Source organism: Epinephelus lanceolatus, chromosome 21 (assembly GCF_041903045.1).
Source record: "Epinephelus lanceolatus isolate andai-2023 chromosome 21, ASM4190304v1, whole genome shotgun sequence".
In the NCBI taxonomy this organism is placed as follows: domain Eukaryota; kingdom Metazoa; phylum Chordata; class Actinopteri; order Perciformes; family Serranidae; genus Epinephelus; species Epinephelus lanceolatus.
The window spans coordinates 1,606,500-1,622,500 of NC_135754.1; the positions used below are offsets into that span (position 1 = coordinate 1,606,500).

A 16,001-nucleotide genomic window follows, 5' to 3' on the forward strand; every position below is an offset into this window, starting at 1 on the left:
GTCCAGTGGAAGTGGGGTGTAGGGGATTCATCACAAGATCAGCTGTCTTGCTACTGGGGGAACTCGGAGTGCAGGGACAGAGTTTGAGGACAACAGTGAAGGAAATGTCAAATGAAGCAGCTAGATCTAGTCAGTGGATTTGGATGAGGAGGAATAATGTCAGTTGGGGGCCAGCAGGGGGAACTACTAAGCGGGTAAATAACTCCTTGAGAGCAGGTGGAGAGATCCACCAATTAGTCCTCTCAGGAGAAAATCCAGGAAGAGGAAGGTTATTAAAGTGTGGGAGTGGCCTCACATAAATGGAGCCTGGGTTTGTTGAAGGTGTCAGTGCTGTTTGGGCTGAGAAAGCCATGTGTAAGAAGGTAAAGGAGGTTGTTGGGTTGGTGCGGGGAGCAGTGAGAGCTGGCATTAGGGGAGTGTCTCTGGGACGCCAGAGAACACTGTCTAGCCTCCTGGAGTTGTTGTGGGACCAACTAGACGAAACACTGGTGAAAGGAGGTTCCCACCTGGTGACGCCAAAGACGTGTTAGTTATCACTGCTCATTGGTCTGTATAGTTAAGCCTTGCCATAATAGTTTATCATAGGGCTTAGGAAGTTATTCACTGAGTGCTGATCCTTTCTCTAGAGCACAAATTTCTTGTGTTTATTTGAACTAGTCCAGCGACAGGGCATTTATCATAAATGACCCATTAGGTCTAATGGGGCAATAATAATCTCAGTCTACTAATTGTTGGAAAAGATACATTTAGTGTTGAAATTTAGCGATTAAGCAGTGGTAGTCTTTATTCCTTTATTGAACAACAAATAATTGTTCATCAAACAGCAAAGTCATTAGGCCCATTTCCACTGCAGGAACTTCAGGGTAATTTTACGGGGCCGGGACCGTTGGTGCGTGTCTCCACCACAGGAACCACCCCCGAAGGACAGAGTTCCGGAACTTTTACGGGGGCTAAACAAGTCCCTGCCTCGGGGTAGGTACTCAGAACGGCCCCGAAAGAGTCCTGGCTGGGGCTTGGGGTTTACTGGGTGCTGATTGGATATACTCAAGGAGGGATGTGACGACAACAGAAAGCAACAAAATAGCCAGCATTTTTAAAACTCAGCAGACGAGGGTTAGCTCATTCATATAGCTTCTGCCACCACGTAAACAAACTCACTAAATGGCCCGTGAAAAAAATATTTGTTCCAGCGGATATCTTAGTTACAACATGATTGAGCTAGCAAAGCAGTTTTGTGTTGATATGTGTGGTATTTATTCAGTTTTGGGAAATCACGATGTCTAGAAAGCATCAGCTGACAGGGACAGCTAACAGCAGCAGCAAAGCTAACATCAGGACGTCATCTGTTAAAAACCTCCCGTTGTCGGATACGACATGAAACTACTCCAGTTAGCTCAATCATGTTGTAACTAAGACATCCGCTGGAAAAAATATTTTTTTCACGGGCCATTTAGTGAGTTATTACAGACACTGCTATCGGCTAACAGCTAACGGCGTCCCTACGTCGCCCCGGTCAAAATGGTCGCGCAATGATTACATCACATCCAGAGCCCGTAACTTTACAGGAACCCTCCTTGTACTCCGCTCTCTCAGTGGAGACATGGCGGTTGAGAGTGCCAAGCGAGAGGACGTTCCTGTAGTAGTTCCTGCCCCCCAAATAGTACCAGGAACTTCTTCAGTGGAAACGGGCCTATTACCTACGTAATAAAGCCAGTAGTATGGCCATTTAACCTTATTCAAGCCGTATGTAGCCACTGGCAACCTTATCTCAATCATCACAAATCTCAACTGTGTCAATAATTGCCACAGCAGATTTTTTTCTACTATTAGCGGATTAGCAAGTACTCATAGATATGTTCATCCGTGGGTTTTTGGGGGGTCATGAACAGCCCGTTAATAGTGCCGTTTCATAAATCAAGGATTTTCTGTGCCTAATTTTTCGTTAAGCCATTCATATAGCTGGTGGTGGTGTTTCATGGTTTTCTTATCTGCTACCTCTCAATTAAAGTCTTGGTCATAGTATGTCTCTGCTAATGCCCACCCTCATATTTGATGAAGTCACAGTCATGCATTAGCCATTTGTTATTTCTGTTTGGTTGTCAAATTGCTATTCCGTCATTGCTGACATGATTTTTGCTTGTTGTTCAGACCTATTTTCTCTGCACTCTGCACTTTATATGATTATAATTCTGTTTGTCTCAATTCAGTTTGGCTTGCTGTCATTTATCATATGTTCCCACAACACCCATGGTCTTTGGGATCCCATTCTGTACGAACAAACACCCTTGGTCTTTGGAACGTCATGCTGTATGCAAAAACACCCACAGTCTTTGGGACCTAATGCTGTATGCAACAATCATCCATGGTCTTCGAAATTCACTGCTGCACACACTAACACCGGCTTGTCTCTGCTAGTTGCTCACCTTTATCATTTTAGAATTCACAATCATACATCACCCATGGTTATTTTCATCTTGGTTATCTACTCACCATTTTTGTCTTTGCTGATTTATCATCCCCTGGTCTTGGAACCCATTTTGCTGCACTTGTTTATTCAAATTGGTCATAAGCTGATCTAATTCTGTAGGTTCAATTCTGTTTACCTTGCTTGCATTTATCATGCTGTTTACTCAATTTGCATAGTCTTTAGGACCTCATGTGAATGCACAATCATAGTCTGTGGGACCTCATGCTGTAAGCACAAACACCTATGGTCTTCGAGACTGCTTGCTGTATGCTTATACCCGGACCATGGAACCCCATGCAACACTTATTTTTTGTTGGTCTTAGGACCATTAATTTCTGTTAATCATAGCTGGTATTTTCATCATTTTATTTAAGTTGGTCTTGTGACCTTAGTTTCTGTTCAGCTATGACCTTTTCTTTCAGTTTGGTCTTCACTGACCTTTTGTTTTTGTTTTACATATGGTCTTTAGGACCCCACACTGTGCACCAATGGTCTGCAGGACTTCATACTCATACACGGTATTTTTTGTTCGGTCGTTGGACCATGATTTCTGTTTGTCAATTTCTGTTTGGTAGCTGGACCTTATTTTACTTTCGTTATTTTATTTAAGTTGTTCTTATAACCTTATTTCATGGTCGGCCTTTTATTCCTGTTCCGTCCTTGTTGGCCTTTTATTATGTTGTATATATTCTAAAAGGTCACTAGGACCTCACACCAGTCATGGTATTTTCAGCTTGGTCATCAGACCATTCATTTCTGTTGCTGACTTAATTTATGTTTGGTTGTCGGACTTTAGTCTTTTTTTTTTTTTTAAACATTTCATTTGATTTGGTCTTCTGATCTTAATTTCTGTTTGGTCTTATGACCTTTCATTTCAGTTGGACCTTTTATCATGTTCGACATATGGACACCCATGGTCTGCAGACCCATGCACTTTTTCAGCTTTCCTTTCTGGCATATCACCATTATTTCTGTCGTCATAACTTACTTCTTCTCTGGCTTTTATATTATTTGGTGGTTAGATTTCAACACGTGTCCCTACTGCCACATTCCTTTTCATTGCTTATTTTGCATCTATCAACATCTACTAGATAGTGGCTCCCTAATTGTCATTCCAGACTTATTCCTACCACACTTTTCTCATCAGAGTTAAACTATCTCATTCAGGGCTTATTTCAGTCATATACTTAACGCTTCCCCGCCATTGACGAGATATTCAGTCAATACATATTTTCATTGGTATATGATCGTAGGGTGGGGGCTGTTACATATCTGTACATATGTGATATAGAACAGCACTGCCATGTCCAAAAACAAAGAAGAAAATACGCTGGAAACCGGAAGCAGCTGTTGCAGCTTGTAAACTGCACGGAAATGCCAGTGCCAATGGAAAAGTTTAAGGTTGTGCAAGCTGTGGAGATGATGATGGTCTCAGACTCTGATAATCCCTGTTTTGATCTACATTCTGAATCCAATTTGGACGAAATGCAAACGAGTTTGGTGGGACGAAACAGGATCTCCATGACAGTAACACCACAGAGGAGAGGGAGACAACAGAACACTGAACGATCACTGAATGTGGCAACGTGTTCCGCTATATCTCAATGATATCATCTCATTTTTAACCAAATGACACCAAAATATTTGGCAATATATCTGAAATCAACAGAATGATGTGCGTATTTTTTCTTTAACTGTTATTGATATCTCACTGTGTTTTAAAGATTATGGCCGCGTTTCCCAGTTAAGATCGATCTTAGGACTTAAGAGCACAGTTAAGAACATCTTAGCTAAGAAGGCTCGCTAAGATAAGAGTGTTTCCCAGATGAGTCACTGACACCAGACTCTGAGTGCAGCGGACCGGTGGAAAATGTCACCATCAGCATATTATTTTACATCAATAAAATCTATTTTATCATTATTTTGAGTCACATTGTTGAAAGAATTTAGTCGTCTGTGTTCAAGCAGGATAATAGGTCTCCATTCATTGCACGTCGGGCTTTCTATTTCGTTGTGGGAGATGTTTTCTTTTTTAATTACATGATAGCTATTCTCCCTTAACTCAACAGTAAAGAATACCTTTGTCCATTTCAAATAACCCGTGGCAATAATAATATCCCTGTTCTCTGATTTACTGAGAAACTTTTTTAGGCAATTCATGCAACAATCAGACCAGATGACTTCTTTACTCGGCCTAATGGGGCCGGCCTTTATTTGTCAACCAACCAAAAACAATCAATCAATTAAAAACACAAACTGGAACTAGAACATGAAATCTTACACGCCTAACAGACATTGCTTCTCGTTCTTTGAGTTTACATATGGCTAAAGGGGAAAAAAACAACCATAAACGGACGGCATGATTAAAATTGCACACACAAAAAGTAGCCGAGTGGCAGGGTTAGTGTTGCGTTCAAGGTCCCCCAAAAAAACGGGAGAAAAAAAGGCAGAATATTCGAATTTTGTTTTTCACAATCGAATCCCGTGCCATCGAATGGAGCTTCGATTTACAATTAGGTATGCACCGAAATGAAAATTTGTGGCCGAAGCCGAATAAGATTAGTGTTGTCACGGTACCAAAATTGGGACCCACGGTATGATACCAGTGAAAGTATCACGGTTCTGAGTAGTATCACGATACCACAACGAAAATGAGGCAGATGTGCCTTTTGTCACTTACTTATTGACTTATTCATACTTCAAAAACAGCATCAATAAGTGATTAACATAGGGGGGATCAAAATAAAATAAATTACCTGCCACAAAGAGTAATGTGAACGGCTCGTTTCTCCTCTGACATGTCACATACCTGTGTGCTGCCACGGCTCGGCTGTCCAGGTACTTTTGGGCAGTCATGACGCCAAGAAGAGGACATTATTGGAGCCGGACTTCTCTGTCGCCGGTAAGCCTTATCTTGCGCCGCGGAGCACTATGGCTGCTGCTGGTTGAAATCTGTACTTGCACAGCGTGCTGAATGATTTATTTCGCTCGCACAAAACTATTTTTAGTCGCAAATGCAAGTGCAGTGACGGATGGAGTAAAATATCGCCACACTGCCGACATTTTACTCCGTCAGTCACCACACGCTGTTTGATTGCGTTATCAAAACACGCCGCTATTATTCGGCCTTGCTTTTCACTTATTCCACAGAATACCGAATGTGTGTTTTTTTGCAATATTCGGCCGAATATATTCGGTTACCGAATATTCGGTGCATCCCTATTTACAATTGTGGTGACCTCCTCCCAGGCTACCTTTGCATCATCAGCCTGTGGAGGTCTGCTTGCAGTTCCGTATATTCAGACACTGCAAGCTTGGAATTCCCGGACCAAAACATCAGTTTCCTCCTGAGAGAAGTTTGGCTGTCTGAAGCTGCCGCTCTCTTCTACCATGGCAAATTTAGTAAACTCTTATTACGCCTTCGCGCGGCACATTTAAGGGCGAGGAGAGGGGCTCATTTGATTGGTGTGATGTGTGTAAAACCTACTCCATGCCTTCTCTCCTCCCTCTTTCCGACTTGCGCAGGTAGGAGGGACGGAGGTGGGAAAGAGGAGTAGCTGCGCCAGTGCGCACGGTGTGCCACACTTGCAAAATCCGCCTGGCCACACCCAGTTGGCGCCTCCGCCTCGCCTGGTCTGCGAAACTAGAGGACTTTATCTGCTGACATAGTTTCTCTAGATGGCATTGCTCTGGCCTCTAGCACTACCGTAAGAAACCCCGGAGTAATATTTGATCAAGATTTGTCTTTTAATTCTCATTTAAAACAAACTTCACAGACTGTGTTTTTTCATCTGCGTAATATTGCGAAAATTAGGCCTATCCTGACCCGAAAAGATGCAGAAAAATTGGTCCACGCTTTTGTTACCTCTAGGCTGGATTACCGTAATTCCCTTTTATCAGGTAGCTCTAATAAGTCTTTAAAAACTCTCCAGCTAATTCAGAACGCAGCTGCACGTGTACTGACAGGAACTAAGAGGCGAGAACACATTTCTCCTGTTTTAGCCTCTCTGCACTGGCTCCCTGTAAAATCCAGAATTGAATTGAAAATCCTACTCCTAACTTATGAAGCTCCGTCATATCTTAGAGAGCTCATAGTGCCATATTATCCCACCGGAACACTGCGCTCTGAGAATGCAGGGCTACTCGTGGTCCCTAAAGTTACCAAAAGTAGATCAGGAGCCAGAGCCTTCAGCTATCAGGCTCCTTTCCTGTGGAATCATCTTCCTGTTGCAGTCCAGGAGGCAGACACCGTCTCCACATTTAAGACTAGACTTGTTATAAAAGTTATTTTCAGAGTCAATATTTTGTTTAAAGTCATACATACCAGTTGTATATTCAATAGATAGTTCATGTTATTCACATTCTGTAAGGTGTACTAGTAGATGTTCAGTATCTCCAGGTGTAGATGAATTTTGTCTGTCAAGTTTCATGAATGTGAAAAATGCTCATGCACTGTTTGCAGGCTGACCCGAGTTTATGTGCTGGTGTCCCAGGAGTTGTCTCCATCAGTGATTACTGATATTTGTCCAGTTCTTGAATGTCCTTCATGACGAGTACTTTTGCTGTTTCTTGTGAGCCATTTAGCTTTATGAATATTTTGCAGTTGGATGTCCATGTTGATTGTATTTTGTTCTGCTTCCTCCGGAAGCGAGCCTGTCAGGCGATGTCAGCATTTTCCTTTGTCATGTGTTCATTGATGTTCAAGTTAGTTTCTCTCAATTTTCTCCTCTGTTTGAGTAATGACTGTGTTTCCTATTTACAAAGCCAATTGCTTTTATTTTTTATATACTGTTCCAGGTCTTCCACCTGAGCCTCCAGGAAAGCTATCCTCTTATCTTTATCTGCGTTATGTCTCTTCAACTCCTTGACTTCTCCCAACAACTCCATTATAATCTTCTGCTGCTTGGAGATGGTTGTAATTTCTTTAAAGAAAAAAAAAAAAAGTCCAGCGTTCTCTTTATTTCGTCCACTTTCTTGTTGGTAATATTACAGTTCTTTTTTGGTTGTGGCATTGTTTATTTGAATAAAGTCTGTGTCAATACCAGCCCAGTCAGACACAGTTACAACAGCCACAGCCACGGCTAGATCAGCTAACTTACTTAGCTAGCTTGCCGGCTGACGTCGTCTTTCAGGTCCGTTTTCCAAAATCCTCTTCACAGTCGGACAATAGTCAAGAGCCAAATGTATCTCAGTTATGTATGATCTGATGTCCGTAATCCAAAATCAGTTGTCTTTAACTAAATACTGTCAAAAAGAGATACCAAAACAACACAGACACAGCATCACCACGACCCAGAACCGGAAGGTTGATAACCCTAGTGATTTACACCCCTAGTTGGAAGTACTAACTAACAATACTAACAGCGAGCATTTTCCTGGACTCTCCTCGTGACATATCATGTTCACAAGAATGAGACAGATGCAAAGTCACAGTGACCTTTGACCACCAAAATCTAATCAGTTCATCTTGAGATATCGCGATCACAAGAATGGAATGGAAGACGGACAGACAACTCGTGAACATAATGCCTTGGGCCATGGCTATCACCGGCACAGAGGCATGGAAAGAGTGAAATTGCACTGTGACATCCCCTGCTCAGTCTGCATGTGTGTGTATATGCTTCAGTGTTAACAGCCAAAGAATGACAGTGTATGTTGGAGTTGGGTTGAGTTGAGTTATGTGCTTACCGCTGAAGTCAAAGAAGTAAGAGAGTCTGTTGGCCAACATGGCGCGCTGACAGCCAGTCATACTGTAGCCCAGGAGCTCCTCTGGATCTCTGCTGAATGCTTCGCCAGCCTCAGAGCCACTCACCCCAATGTAGACACCCGTTTTACTGCCACGCAGTGTGGCCGGGTTCAGTCCTGTATCACATCATTTTTTTTTTAAACCATTTACTCTGTATGTCATCAGGTAGCTTCACTCAGATAATCAGCCCGCTCTTAAAGTAAAACACAAATTTTAAAAACCTTGATAGAGAAAAAAAAAAAAAAAAACACACATCAGTCCAGCAAACATTTACTGTGATGCTTTCCCTCCATTTCTAGCCACTTTCACTCATATTATGCTCCTTTATCAATGCTAAGGCTTTCTTGAAGCTTAGTTTCCTCACCTGCATCTACGATAGACTCATAGGCAATCTCCAGCATGAGACGGAGCTGGGGGTCCATGGTGTGTGCCTGTTTCGGGTGGACTCCAAAGAAGGCTGCATCAAAGTGGCTGATGTCCTTCAGTTTACCATTCCTCTTTGGAAGACCATACAAACCTATAAAACAGCAAAAGATGAAAACAGTTTTATTGATAACAAATGATAAATCTTCAAAAGAATTCCTCTAAGAGGCACTTAATACAAGAGGGACAGTGTGAGATGGAATGCGTGCACTGATGCTGCTACCAAATATATTTGCAAAGATGTGGTGTCTTTCAACACTATTTAAAAGCAACATTCAGAGACGCCTTAACCACACCTGACCGCCAGTATGAGGTTGACCTATCTTTTCTCATAAAATGTCTGGTGTAAATGGTATCACCAGTGTTATTAAGACTTTATTAAGGAAAAATTATCCGATCATTTTCAGTTTGTTCATGTTCATGATGAATCATCTCTACGTACTAAATTTGTTTTGGAGTACCACAAGGTTCTGTGCTCGGACCAATTCTGTTCTTTTTATATATGCTTCCCTTACGTAACATCATTAGAAATCACTCTGTAAATTTCCATTGCTATGTGGATGATACACAACTGTATTTATCGATAAAGCCAGAAGAAACGGATCAATTAACTAAACTTCAAAAATGCCTTAAAGCAGAGATCTTCAACAGGGGGTCCACGACCCCTAGGGGGTCCGCGGAGGTACTGCAGAGGGGTTGTGACATTTTTGGTTGATTAGACAATTTTTTATATTTTTTCCCCCCATTTTTTCCCCACAAATTATACTGTCTTTAAATACACATTAACATTACTCCCACATATTGTAGCAAATGGATAAATGGAAGCAGAAGATGTTATCTTTCAGTCAGAAATAAACGCATTCAGCTGCACACAGGAGCTCTCTAAAACTGGGCACCGGTTGACTCACAGCCCCTATTGCTGCTGTGCCAATCACGCGGCTGCTTATTACATGCTGGCTCTGTCAGGTTCCCCGTGATTGGCCGAGAGTCTGTTTAGTCCCCAGTAGTGTTGTCAAAAAAATCTGTTCTCAGATTAGTATCGATACTAAAACTTAGTATCGATTTAGATATCAACTTGCACGGGTAACGATACTGAAAGTGCCATCCTTTGATCTGCCGGTTCGCGCAAATATCAGCCGACTCTGACCATATCACACAGGTACAGCTGCAGACAGGCAGCCTCTCACCTCACAGCAGCAGCCCAGACCTGGACGCACACACACATGCGACGTGAACATAGCAAGTGCAAGCAGTTCGAGTCCGAGTCCTTCGCGACCAGTTGTGGTCGAAAATGTTAAAAGCAAGATTGCTGTGTGGAAATATTTTGGATACGAAGCAAATGATCAGGGAAAGCTGAAAGACGTTGACACGCCCATTAAAGCAATGCTACAAAGTGGTCACCACCAAGTCAAGTAACGCCACTGACTTGGCCAAGCATTTGAAAGACCGGCACTCCGAGCTGTACGAGGAGTATCGATAGGTCAGTAAAGCTCCTGTTTAAACATGTAAGTCAGACCTATTCAATTAGCGGCCCAGAAGCAACCTCTGAGTGGCACGGGCAGGGATCGGTACCGAGACCCAGTATTAAATGGCCCGAGGCAAATTTAATCAAGACTGTAATATAGTAAGCTCTGACGTTATTGGCTCTTACTTTTTGAAGTTTTGGTTTCACTCACACACACACACACACACACACACACACACACACACACACGGCTGCGGCTGCATTTTTCGACCCGAGTGAGACAATTATAACTGATCCCGGCCCGAACCCGCAGCACGGCACTGTGTACAATGTCAATCGAGTGGAGCCCGTGTTGCGTTCAGGCGTTGTCATGTAAATAACAAATTCCAGCACCTGAGTAGGCCATAGCACAATAGCACAACACTGCTGCTGCCGCTGCATGCCACCATTTTTTTGTTTTAACCGACGCATCGGCGCTAATAATTGGCGACGTATTTACATAGTCAATGGCCTCCACGACGTCAACGCATTGCCCCAGCCCTAACAACTATCATATATTAATTAGGGCTGGGAAAGTTAACGCGTTATTAAGGGCAGGTCAATGAGTATTGTGGAAGATGTCAGTCTGAGACATTTTGCTGAAACATTCGCCGAACATTTCATGCAAATTGCACAGCAATGGAATGTTTCGGATAAAGTCAGCACATTCAGCACAGATAGTGCAAGAAATATGATCGCTGCTGCCAGACATCTGCCTTTTGAACACGTCCCCTGCGTCACGCACAGTCTCCAGCGCTCTATCACACACTTGGCCCATGCCAAGAGTGTGATGCTTTTTGTGGCTGCAGCATGGGTGAACAAGCCCAGGACAAATGTCTCACTTGTGGGATAATAAAGTTATTTTTAGTTATAAACTTATCTTATCTTTGCAGAACAGTGCATTTGACAATGTCTTAGCCAAATGCAGAAAAGTTGTGGGCCACTTCAAACACAGTCCAGTGAATGCTGCAGAGTTAGAACAAAAAAAAATTCAACATGGTCAAAAGAAGGAATCGCTTATACAAGACGTTCCGACCAAATGGAATTCCACAGTGGACAGAATTAAAAGCGTCTGCAGAAACGAACAGCCGCTGAGGGATGTCCTTGCCACACACAACACCAACGTTGCCATGCCAACCGCAGCTGAAATGGACAAGCTGCAGAAACTGGAAAAAGTACTGGATGCCTGCAGGTAAATTTTAGGTCTTATATTTCTTATAGTTCTGCCTGCTTTTTGCCATCTTGCCCAGGTGATGACGACTTCTGTGGATGACCCTGCCGACTTGGTGAAATTCAAGTCTACATTCACAACAGATCTTGAGACACGCAAGGGAAATGCCAACATTGCATATCTGAAGATTGCCACCGTGCTGGACCCGAGATTCAAGGACCTAAAGTCTCTACCCAGAGCTGAGCGGGGTGAGGTGTGGGCCTCGGTCACCAACTTACTCAAGGATCAGGGGGTTGTTCCAGAGAGACCTGTGGGAGCAACAGCATCAGAGCCTGCAAAGAAAAAGGTAGCCCTATTGGCTGCCTCATCAGAGTCTGATTCTGAAGAGGAGGAAGAAGTTGTTGAAAGCTGCGTGCGTCGATACAGAGCGGAGCCCACCATCAGTACAGATGCCTGTCCATTAGACTGGTGGTCAAAACACGCAGGCTCACACAGCAGGCTGGCCTCCATTGCAAAGAAGTATCTGGCCACACCTGCCACATCTGTACCTTGTGAAAGGTTGTTTTCTCTTGCGGGTCATACTGTACACAAGCAGAGAGTTTCTCTATCATCTGAAAATGTAAATGGCCTTGTGTGTCTTAGCAACTGGCTTAATACAGAGTAAGAAAATGTAAAGTCTGAGGAATGGATAAATGTGAAGTTAATTTTGTCATGGTTTAACTACTCAGCCTGCATCGCTGATTCCTCAAGGGAAATCCTGTACATCAAACATGGACTTCACAGACTAAAAAATCCACTGCAAAGTAAATCCCAGCTGTGTACTACAATAATTTTGTGCTAAATCACTTTACCTCACTATAGCAGGGACACTTGCTACTGAATATTGACGATTCCTGCTGCTAGTTGATAAAAGGAAAATTGTTCTTGTTGCTACCTCATGAAGGAAAAATGTTCTTGTTGCTACCTTGAAAAGGGAAAATGTTTCTGTTGGTACACTAGTATCTGGTAAAAGAAGGATGAAAAACTGATTTATTGAAGGACTGACACTTTCTGTTGGCACCAGTTTTAAATTCCTAAAATATTTCCTTGCTGTTGCTCTCAAGCAAGGTGCCTGTTTAATCTTGTTATGAACCTGGCTCTTGACTTTGAGGAAAACTTGTTTTTCAGTAACAAACGAGATAAAACGTTAATGCCCTGGCAGTGGCCACAAATAACTTTGGTATTATATTTGATTTTATATTTGTTATTTATTTAGATATTTATTTTGAGTTGAGATTTCTAAGAAATATTTTGTTGACTGCTACCATTTCGTGGTACTGACTGTACCATTTCATTTCAGAATAAAAATGTTTAATACACTACCTCTGAATTCATTATTAAATTTTGAGCATAAAAATGTATTTTTTTTAAAATGTGATTAATCGTAATTAAAAATTTTAATCGTTGACCAGCACTAATATTAATATAGCCCTACAACATATTGTACCACAATATCATATCATTAGTCATACTACTACTACTTCTACTGTTATTATACACATATGATTATTGTCATATATATATATATATATATATATATATATATATATATATATATATATATATATATATATATATATATACACACACATACATATATATATATATATATATATATATATATATATATACACACACACACACTATCAGATATTAATATATACTTTCAACATATTGTACCACAATAGCTGTAATTATTATTGTAATATTATTACTTAAATTAATGTTGTAAGCCATTATCATTACTGTCTGTCCTGCATCTCTCTCTCTCTTTGTCTCTCTTCATATATTATTTTGTCATATAGATTACTGTTAATTTATCATGTTGATCTGTTCTGTATGACATCTATTGCACGTCTGTCCGTCCTGGAAGAGGGACCCCTCCTCAGTTGCTCTTCCTGAGGTTTCTACCACTTTTTTTTCCCCTTCAAAAGGTTTTTTTGGGGGGGAGCTTTTCCTCATCCGCAGTGAGGGTCCAAAGGTCAGAGGGATATCGTATGCTGTAAAGCTCTCTGAGGCAAATTGTTATTTGTAATATTGGGCTTTATAAATAAAATTGATTGATTGATTGATTGATTGATTGAAAGGGACCCAATACTCTGGGCAACCTCTGTCTTATCTGTGTTTAATTATAAGTGTTTGGGTTTTTTTTTACATCCAGTCCTTGATGGCAATTGTGCAGTTGTGAAGAGACACCCACCCACTGTCTGAGCCTTTCAATCATGATACTGTGATCTACAGTATTGAAAGCCCTGCCAAGATCCAATGGCACCAAAACAGAACATTCGCCCACATCTGAGGACATCATTAGGTCATTTGAGACTCTAAGAGCTGTTTAGGTGCAATGCCCCTGACAGAAACCTGCTTCAGAAGACAATACTACATTTGGGTCAAAAGCTGCAGGAAATTTTTTGGCAGTTGTGTTGATCTGCAGTGATCTGTAAGATGTTCTCTGTCCTCATCTCCGAGTGTGTGCATGTGTTGCAGTGTGATTGGTTGTTGCAAGGCAGGTGGTGAGTGCTGATTGGGCTGGCTGAAGAAGATTGCTGTTGCCGGATTGGCCCACTGCGAGACAGAGGGTTTTTAAACCATCAGCTGACAGAAGCTCTTCCCTCCCTTCACCCTTCCACAACCAACAAAGCCAGTACTTAGACTGTGTTTTGTACTATTGTGTGTGAGTACCTGCAGGCAAAAACTTATGATCTGGTAAACTAGTGTGTGTTTTTTTGATAACCTGTTAAACAGGATAGGTATTTGATCAGTTATGGAGTAGGTGAGTTGAGTTTTGTTTAGGAGTTTACTGTGCAGAATTACTAGTACTATTATTTTGTTGAGCACTGTATAAAGAGCACGTTAAACAGTTTTAGTAAGAATGTGAAGCCCTTTTTGTTTGGCATTGCCATGTTCTTTTCACTTGTTTTGGATGGTAGAAGTTTAGGTTAGGAAACTGTCTTTTGTTTCACTTTTCTTTATTGCTTGGTAAGTTTAGGGACCATTGGTATATTTTTGTTTTTCTGATTTGGGCACTGCTCACTTCTGAAGAAAAATAAACTGCCTTCTTTGTTATTCAAAGCACTGTGTAACTGACCTTTCTTGAGAGTGGGGGGAGTCACATCATGTTATGTCTAGGTTCCCCTAGACCAGGGACATAATAGATGATTTAAAATGCGAGAGCACTTTAAACGTTTACCAGGCAGAGAGTCTATGTTAAAAGATAGTGTTGGGATTCACAGGACCACAGATGATTTGTCATTTGGTAAAATCTAAACTGGACATTTAAAGGCTTCCTTCTCTGCATGCTCTTTGTTCTCCAAAGACAGCTATTTGACACCCATCTCCAGGATGTCTCACCTCACACCTCCGTGAGATACAAGTCTCACAACTTGATTGGACAGGACTTTTGCAGTGACATGTGACTCTGTGATGTCACAGGCATCTGTAGAAGGTCTGCTCCCTTCAGACAGTCCGCTCTCTTACTCAGGAACTGCGGAGCAGCCCACACCTCTTTCCTGCTGGGCCTGGAAAAGCCCAGATGCTCAGGCCCTTGCTCCTTGCCCTGAACCATCAAAGTTGGGGCAATTGCTAAGAGACTCTACTTTTCCTGGACCACGACTTGCCCACGCTCAAGGCTGAGGCAAACCTGAACCAGAGAAGTTAGACTTGCAAGCACAAGGTTTGCAACTAGCTTTCCAGCAACAAGGAACTAAGTGAGTTAGCACCCAGCATCTAACTCTGCAAGGACCCTGAGCGACTGGCTTCCTCGGATCAGAACCTTTTGGAACAAGGACACAGCAAAGACTGCAGCTGGAACCCCAGCTCTTATATATATTATACACTGCCTGGCCAAAAAAAAAGTCACCACCAAAAAAAAAAGGTCATACACTCTCATATTTCGTTGGACCGCCTTTAGCTTTGATTATGGCACGCATTCGCTGTGGCATTGTTTCGATAAGCTTCTGCAATGTCACAAGATTTATTTCCATCCAGTGTTGCATTAATTTTTCACCAAGATCTTGCATTGATGATGGTAGAGTCTGACCGCTGCGCAAAGCCTTCTCCAGCACATCCCAAACATTCTCAATGGGGTTAAGGTCTGGACTCTGTGGTGGCCAATCCATGTGTGAAAATGATGTCTCATGCTCCCTGAACCAGTCTTTCACAATTTGAGCCCGATGAATCCTGGCATTGTCATCTTGGAATATGCCCGTGCCATCAGGGAAGAAAAAATCCATTGATGGAATAACCTGGTCATTCAGTATATTCAGGTAGTCAGCTGACCTCATTCTTTGAGCACATACTGTTGCTGAACCTAGACCTGACCAACTGCAGCAACCCCAGATCATAACACTGCCCCCACAGGCTTGTACAGTAGGCACTAGGCATGATGGGTGCATCACTTCATCTGCCTCTCTTCTTACCCTGATGCGCCCATCACTCTGGAACAGGGTAAATCTGTACTCATCAGACCACATGACCTTCTTCCATTGCTCCAGAGTCCAATCTTTATGCTCCCTAGCAAATTGAAGCCTTTTTTTCCAGTTAGCCTCACTGATTAGTGGTTTTCTTAAGGCTACACAGCTGTTCAGTCCCAATCCCTTGAGTTCCCTTCGCATTGTGCGTGTGGAAATACTCTTACTTTCACTATTAAACA

At 42.1% G+C, this 16,001-nt stretch overlaps 1 protein-coding gene across 2 annotated transcripts in view; it reads right to left on the reverse strand.

The window, feature by feature from the left end:
* fasn (fatty acid synthase) overlaps positions 1-16,001 on the reverse strand; it is a 104,967-nt gene that overhangs the window by 75,339 nt on the left and 13,627 nt on the right. For both annotated transcript variants that reach the window (XM_033612145.2, XM_078163409.1), the window contains 2 exons: positions 8,578-8,730; positions 8,156-8,329 (listed from right to left, as the gene is read on the reverse strand). In XM_033612145.2, coding sequence (XP_033468036.2) covers positions 8,156-8,329; positions 8,578-8,730 — 327 coding nt within the window. The remainder of the gene's footprint in view (positions 1-8,155; positions 8,330-8,577; positions 8,731-16,001) is intronic.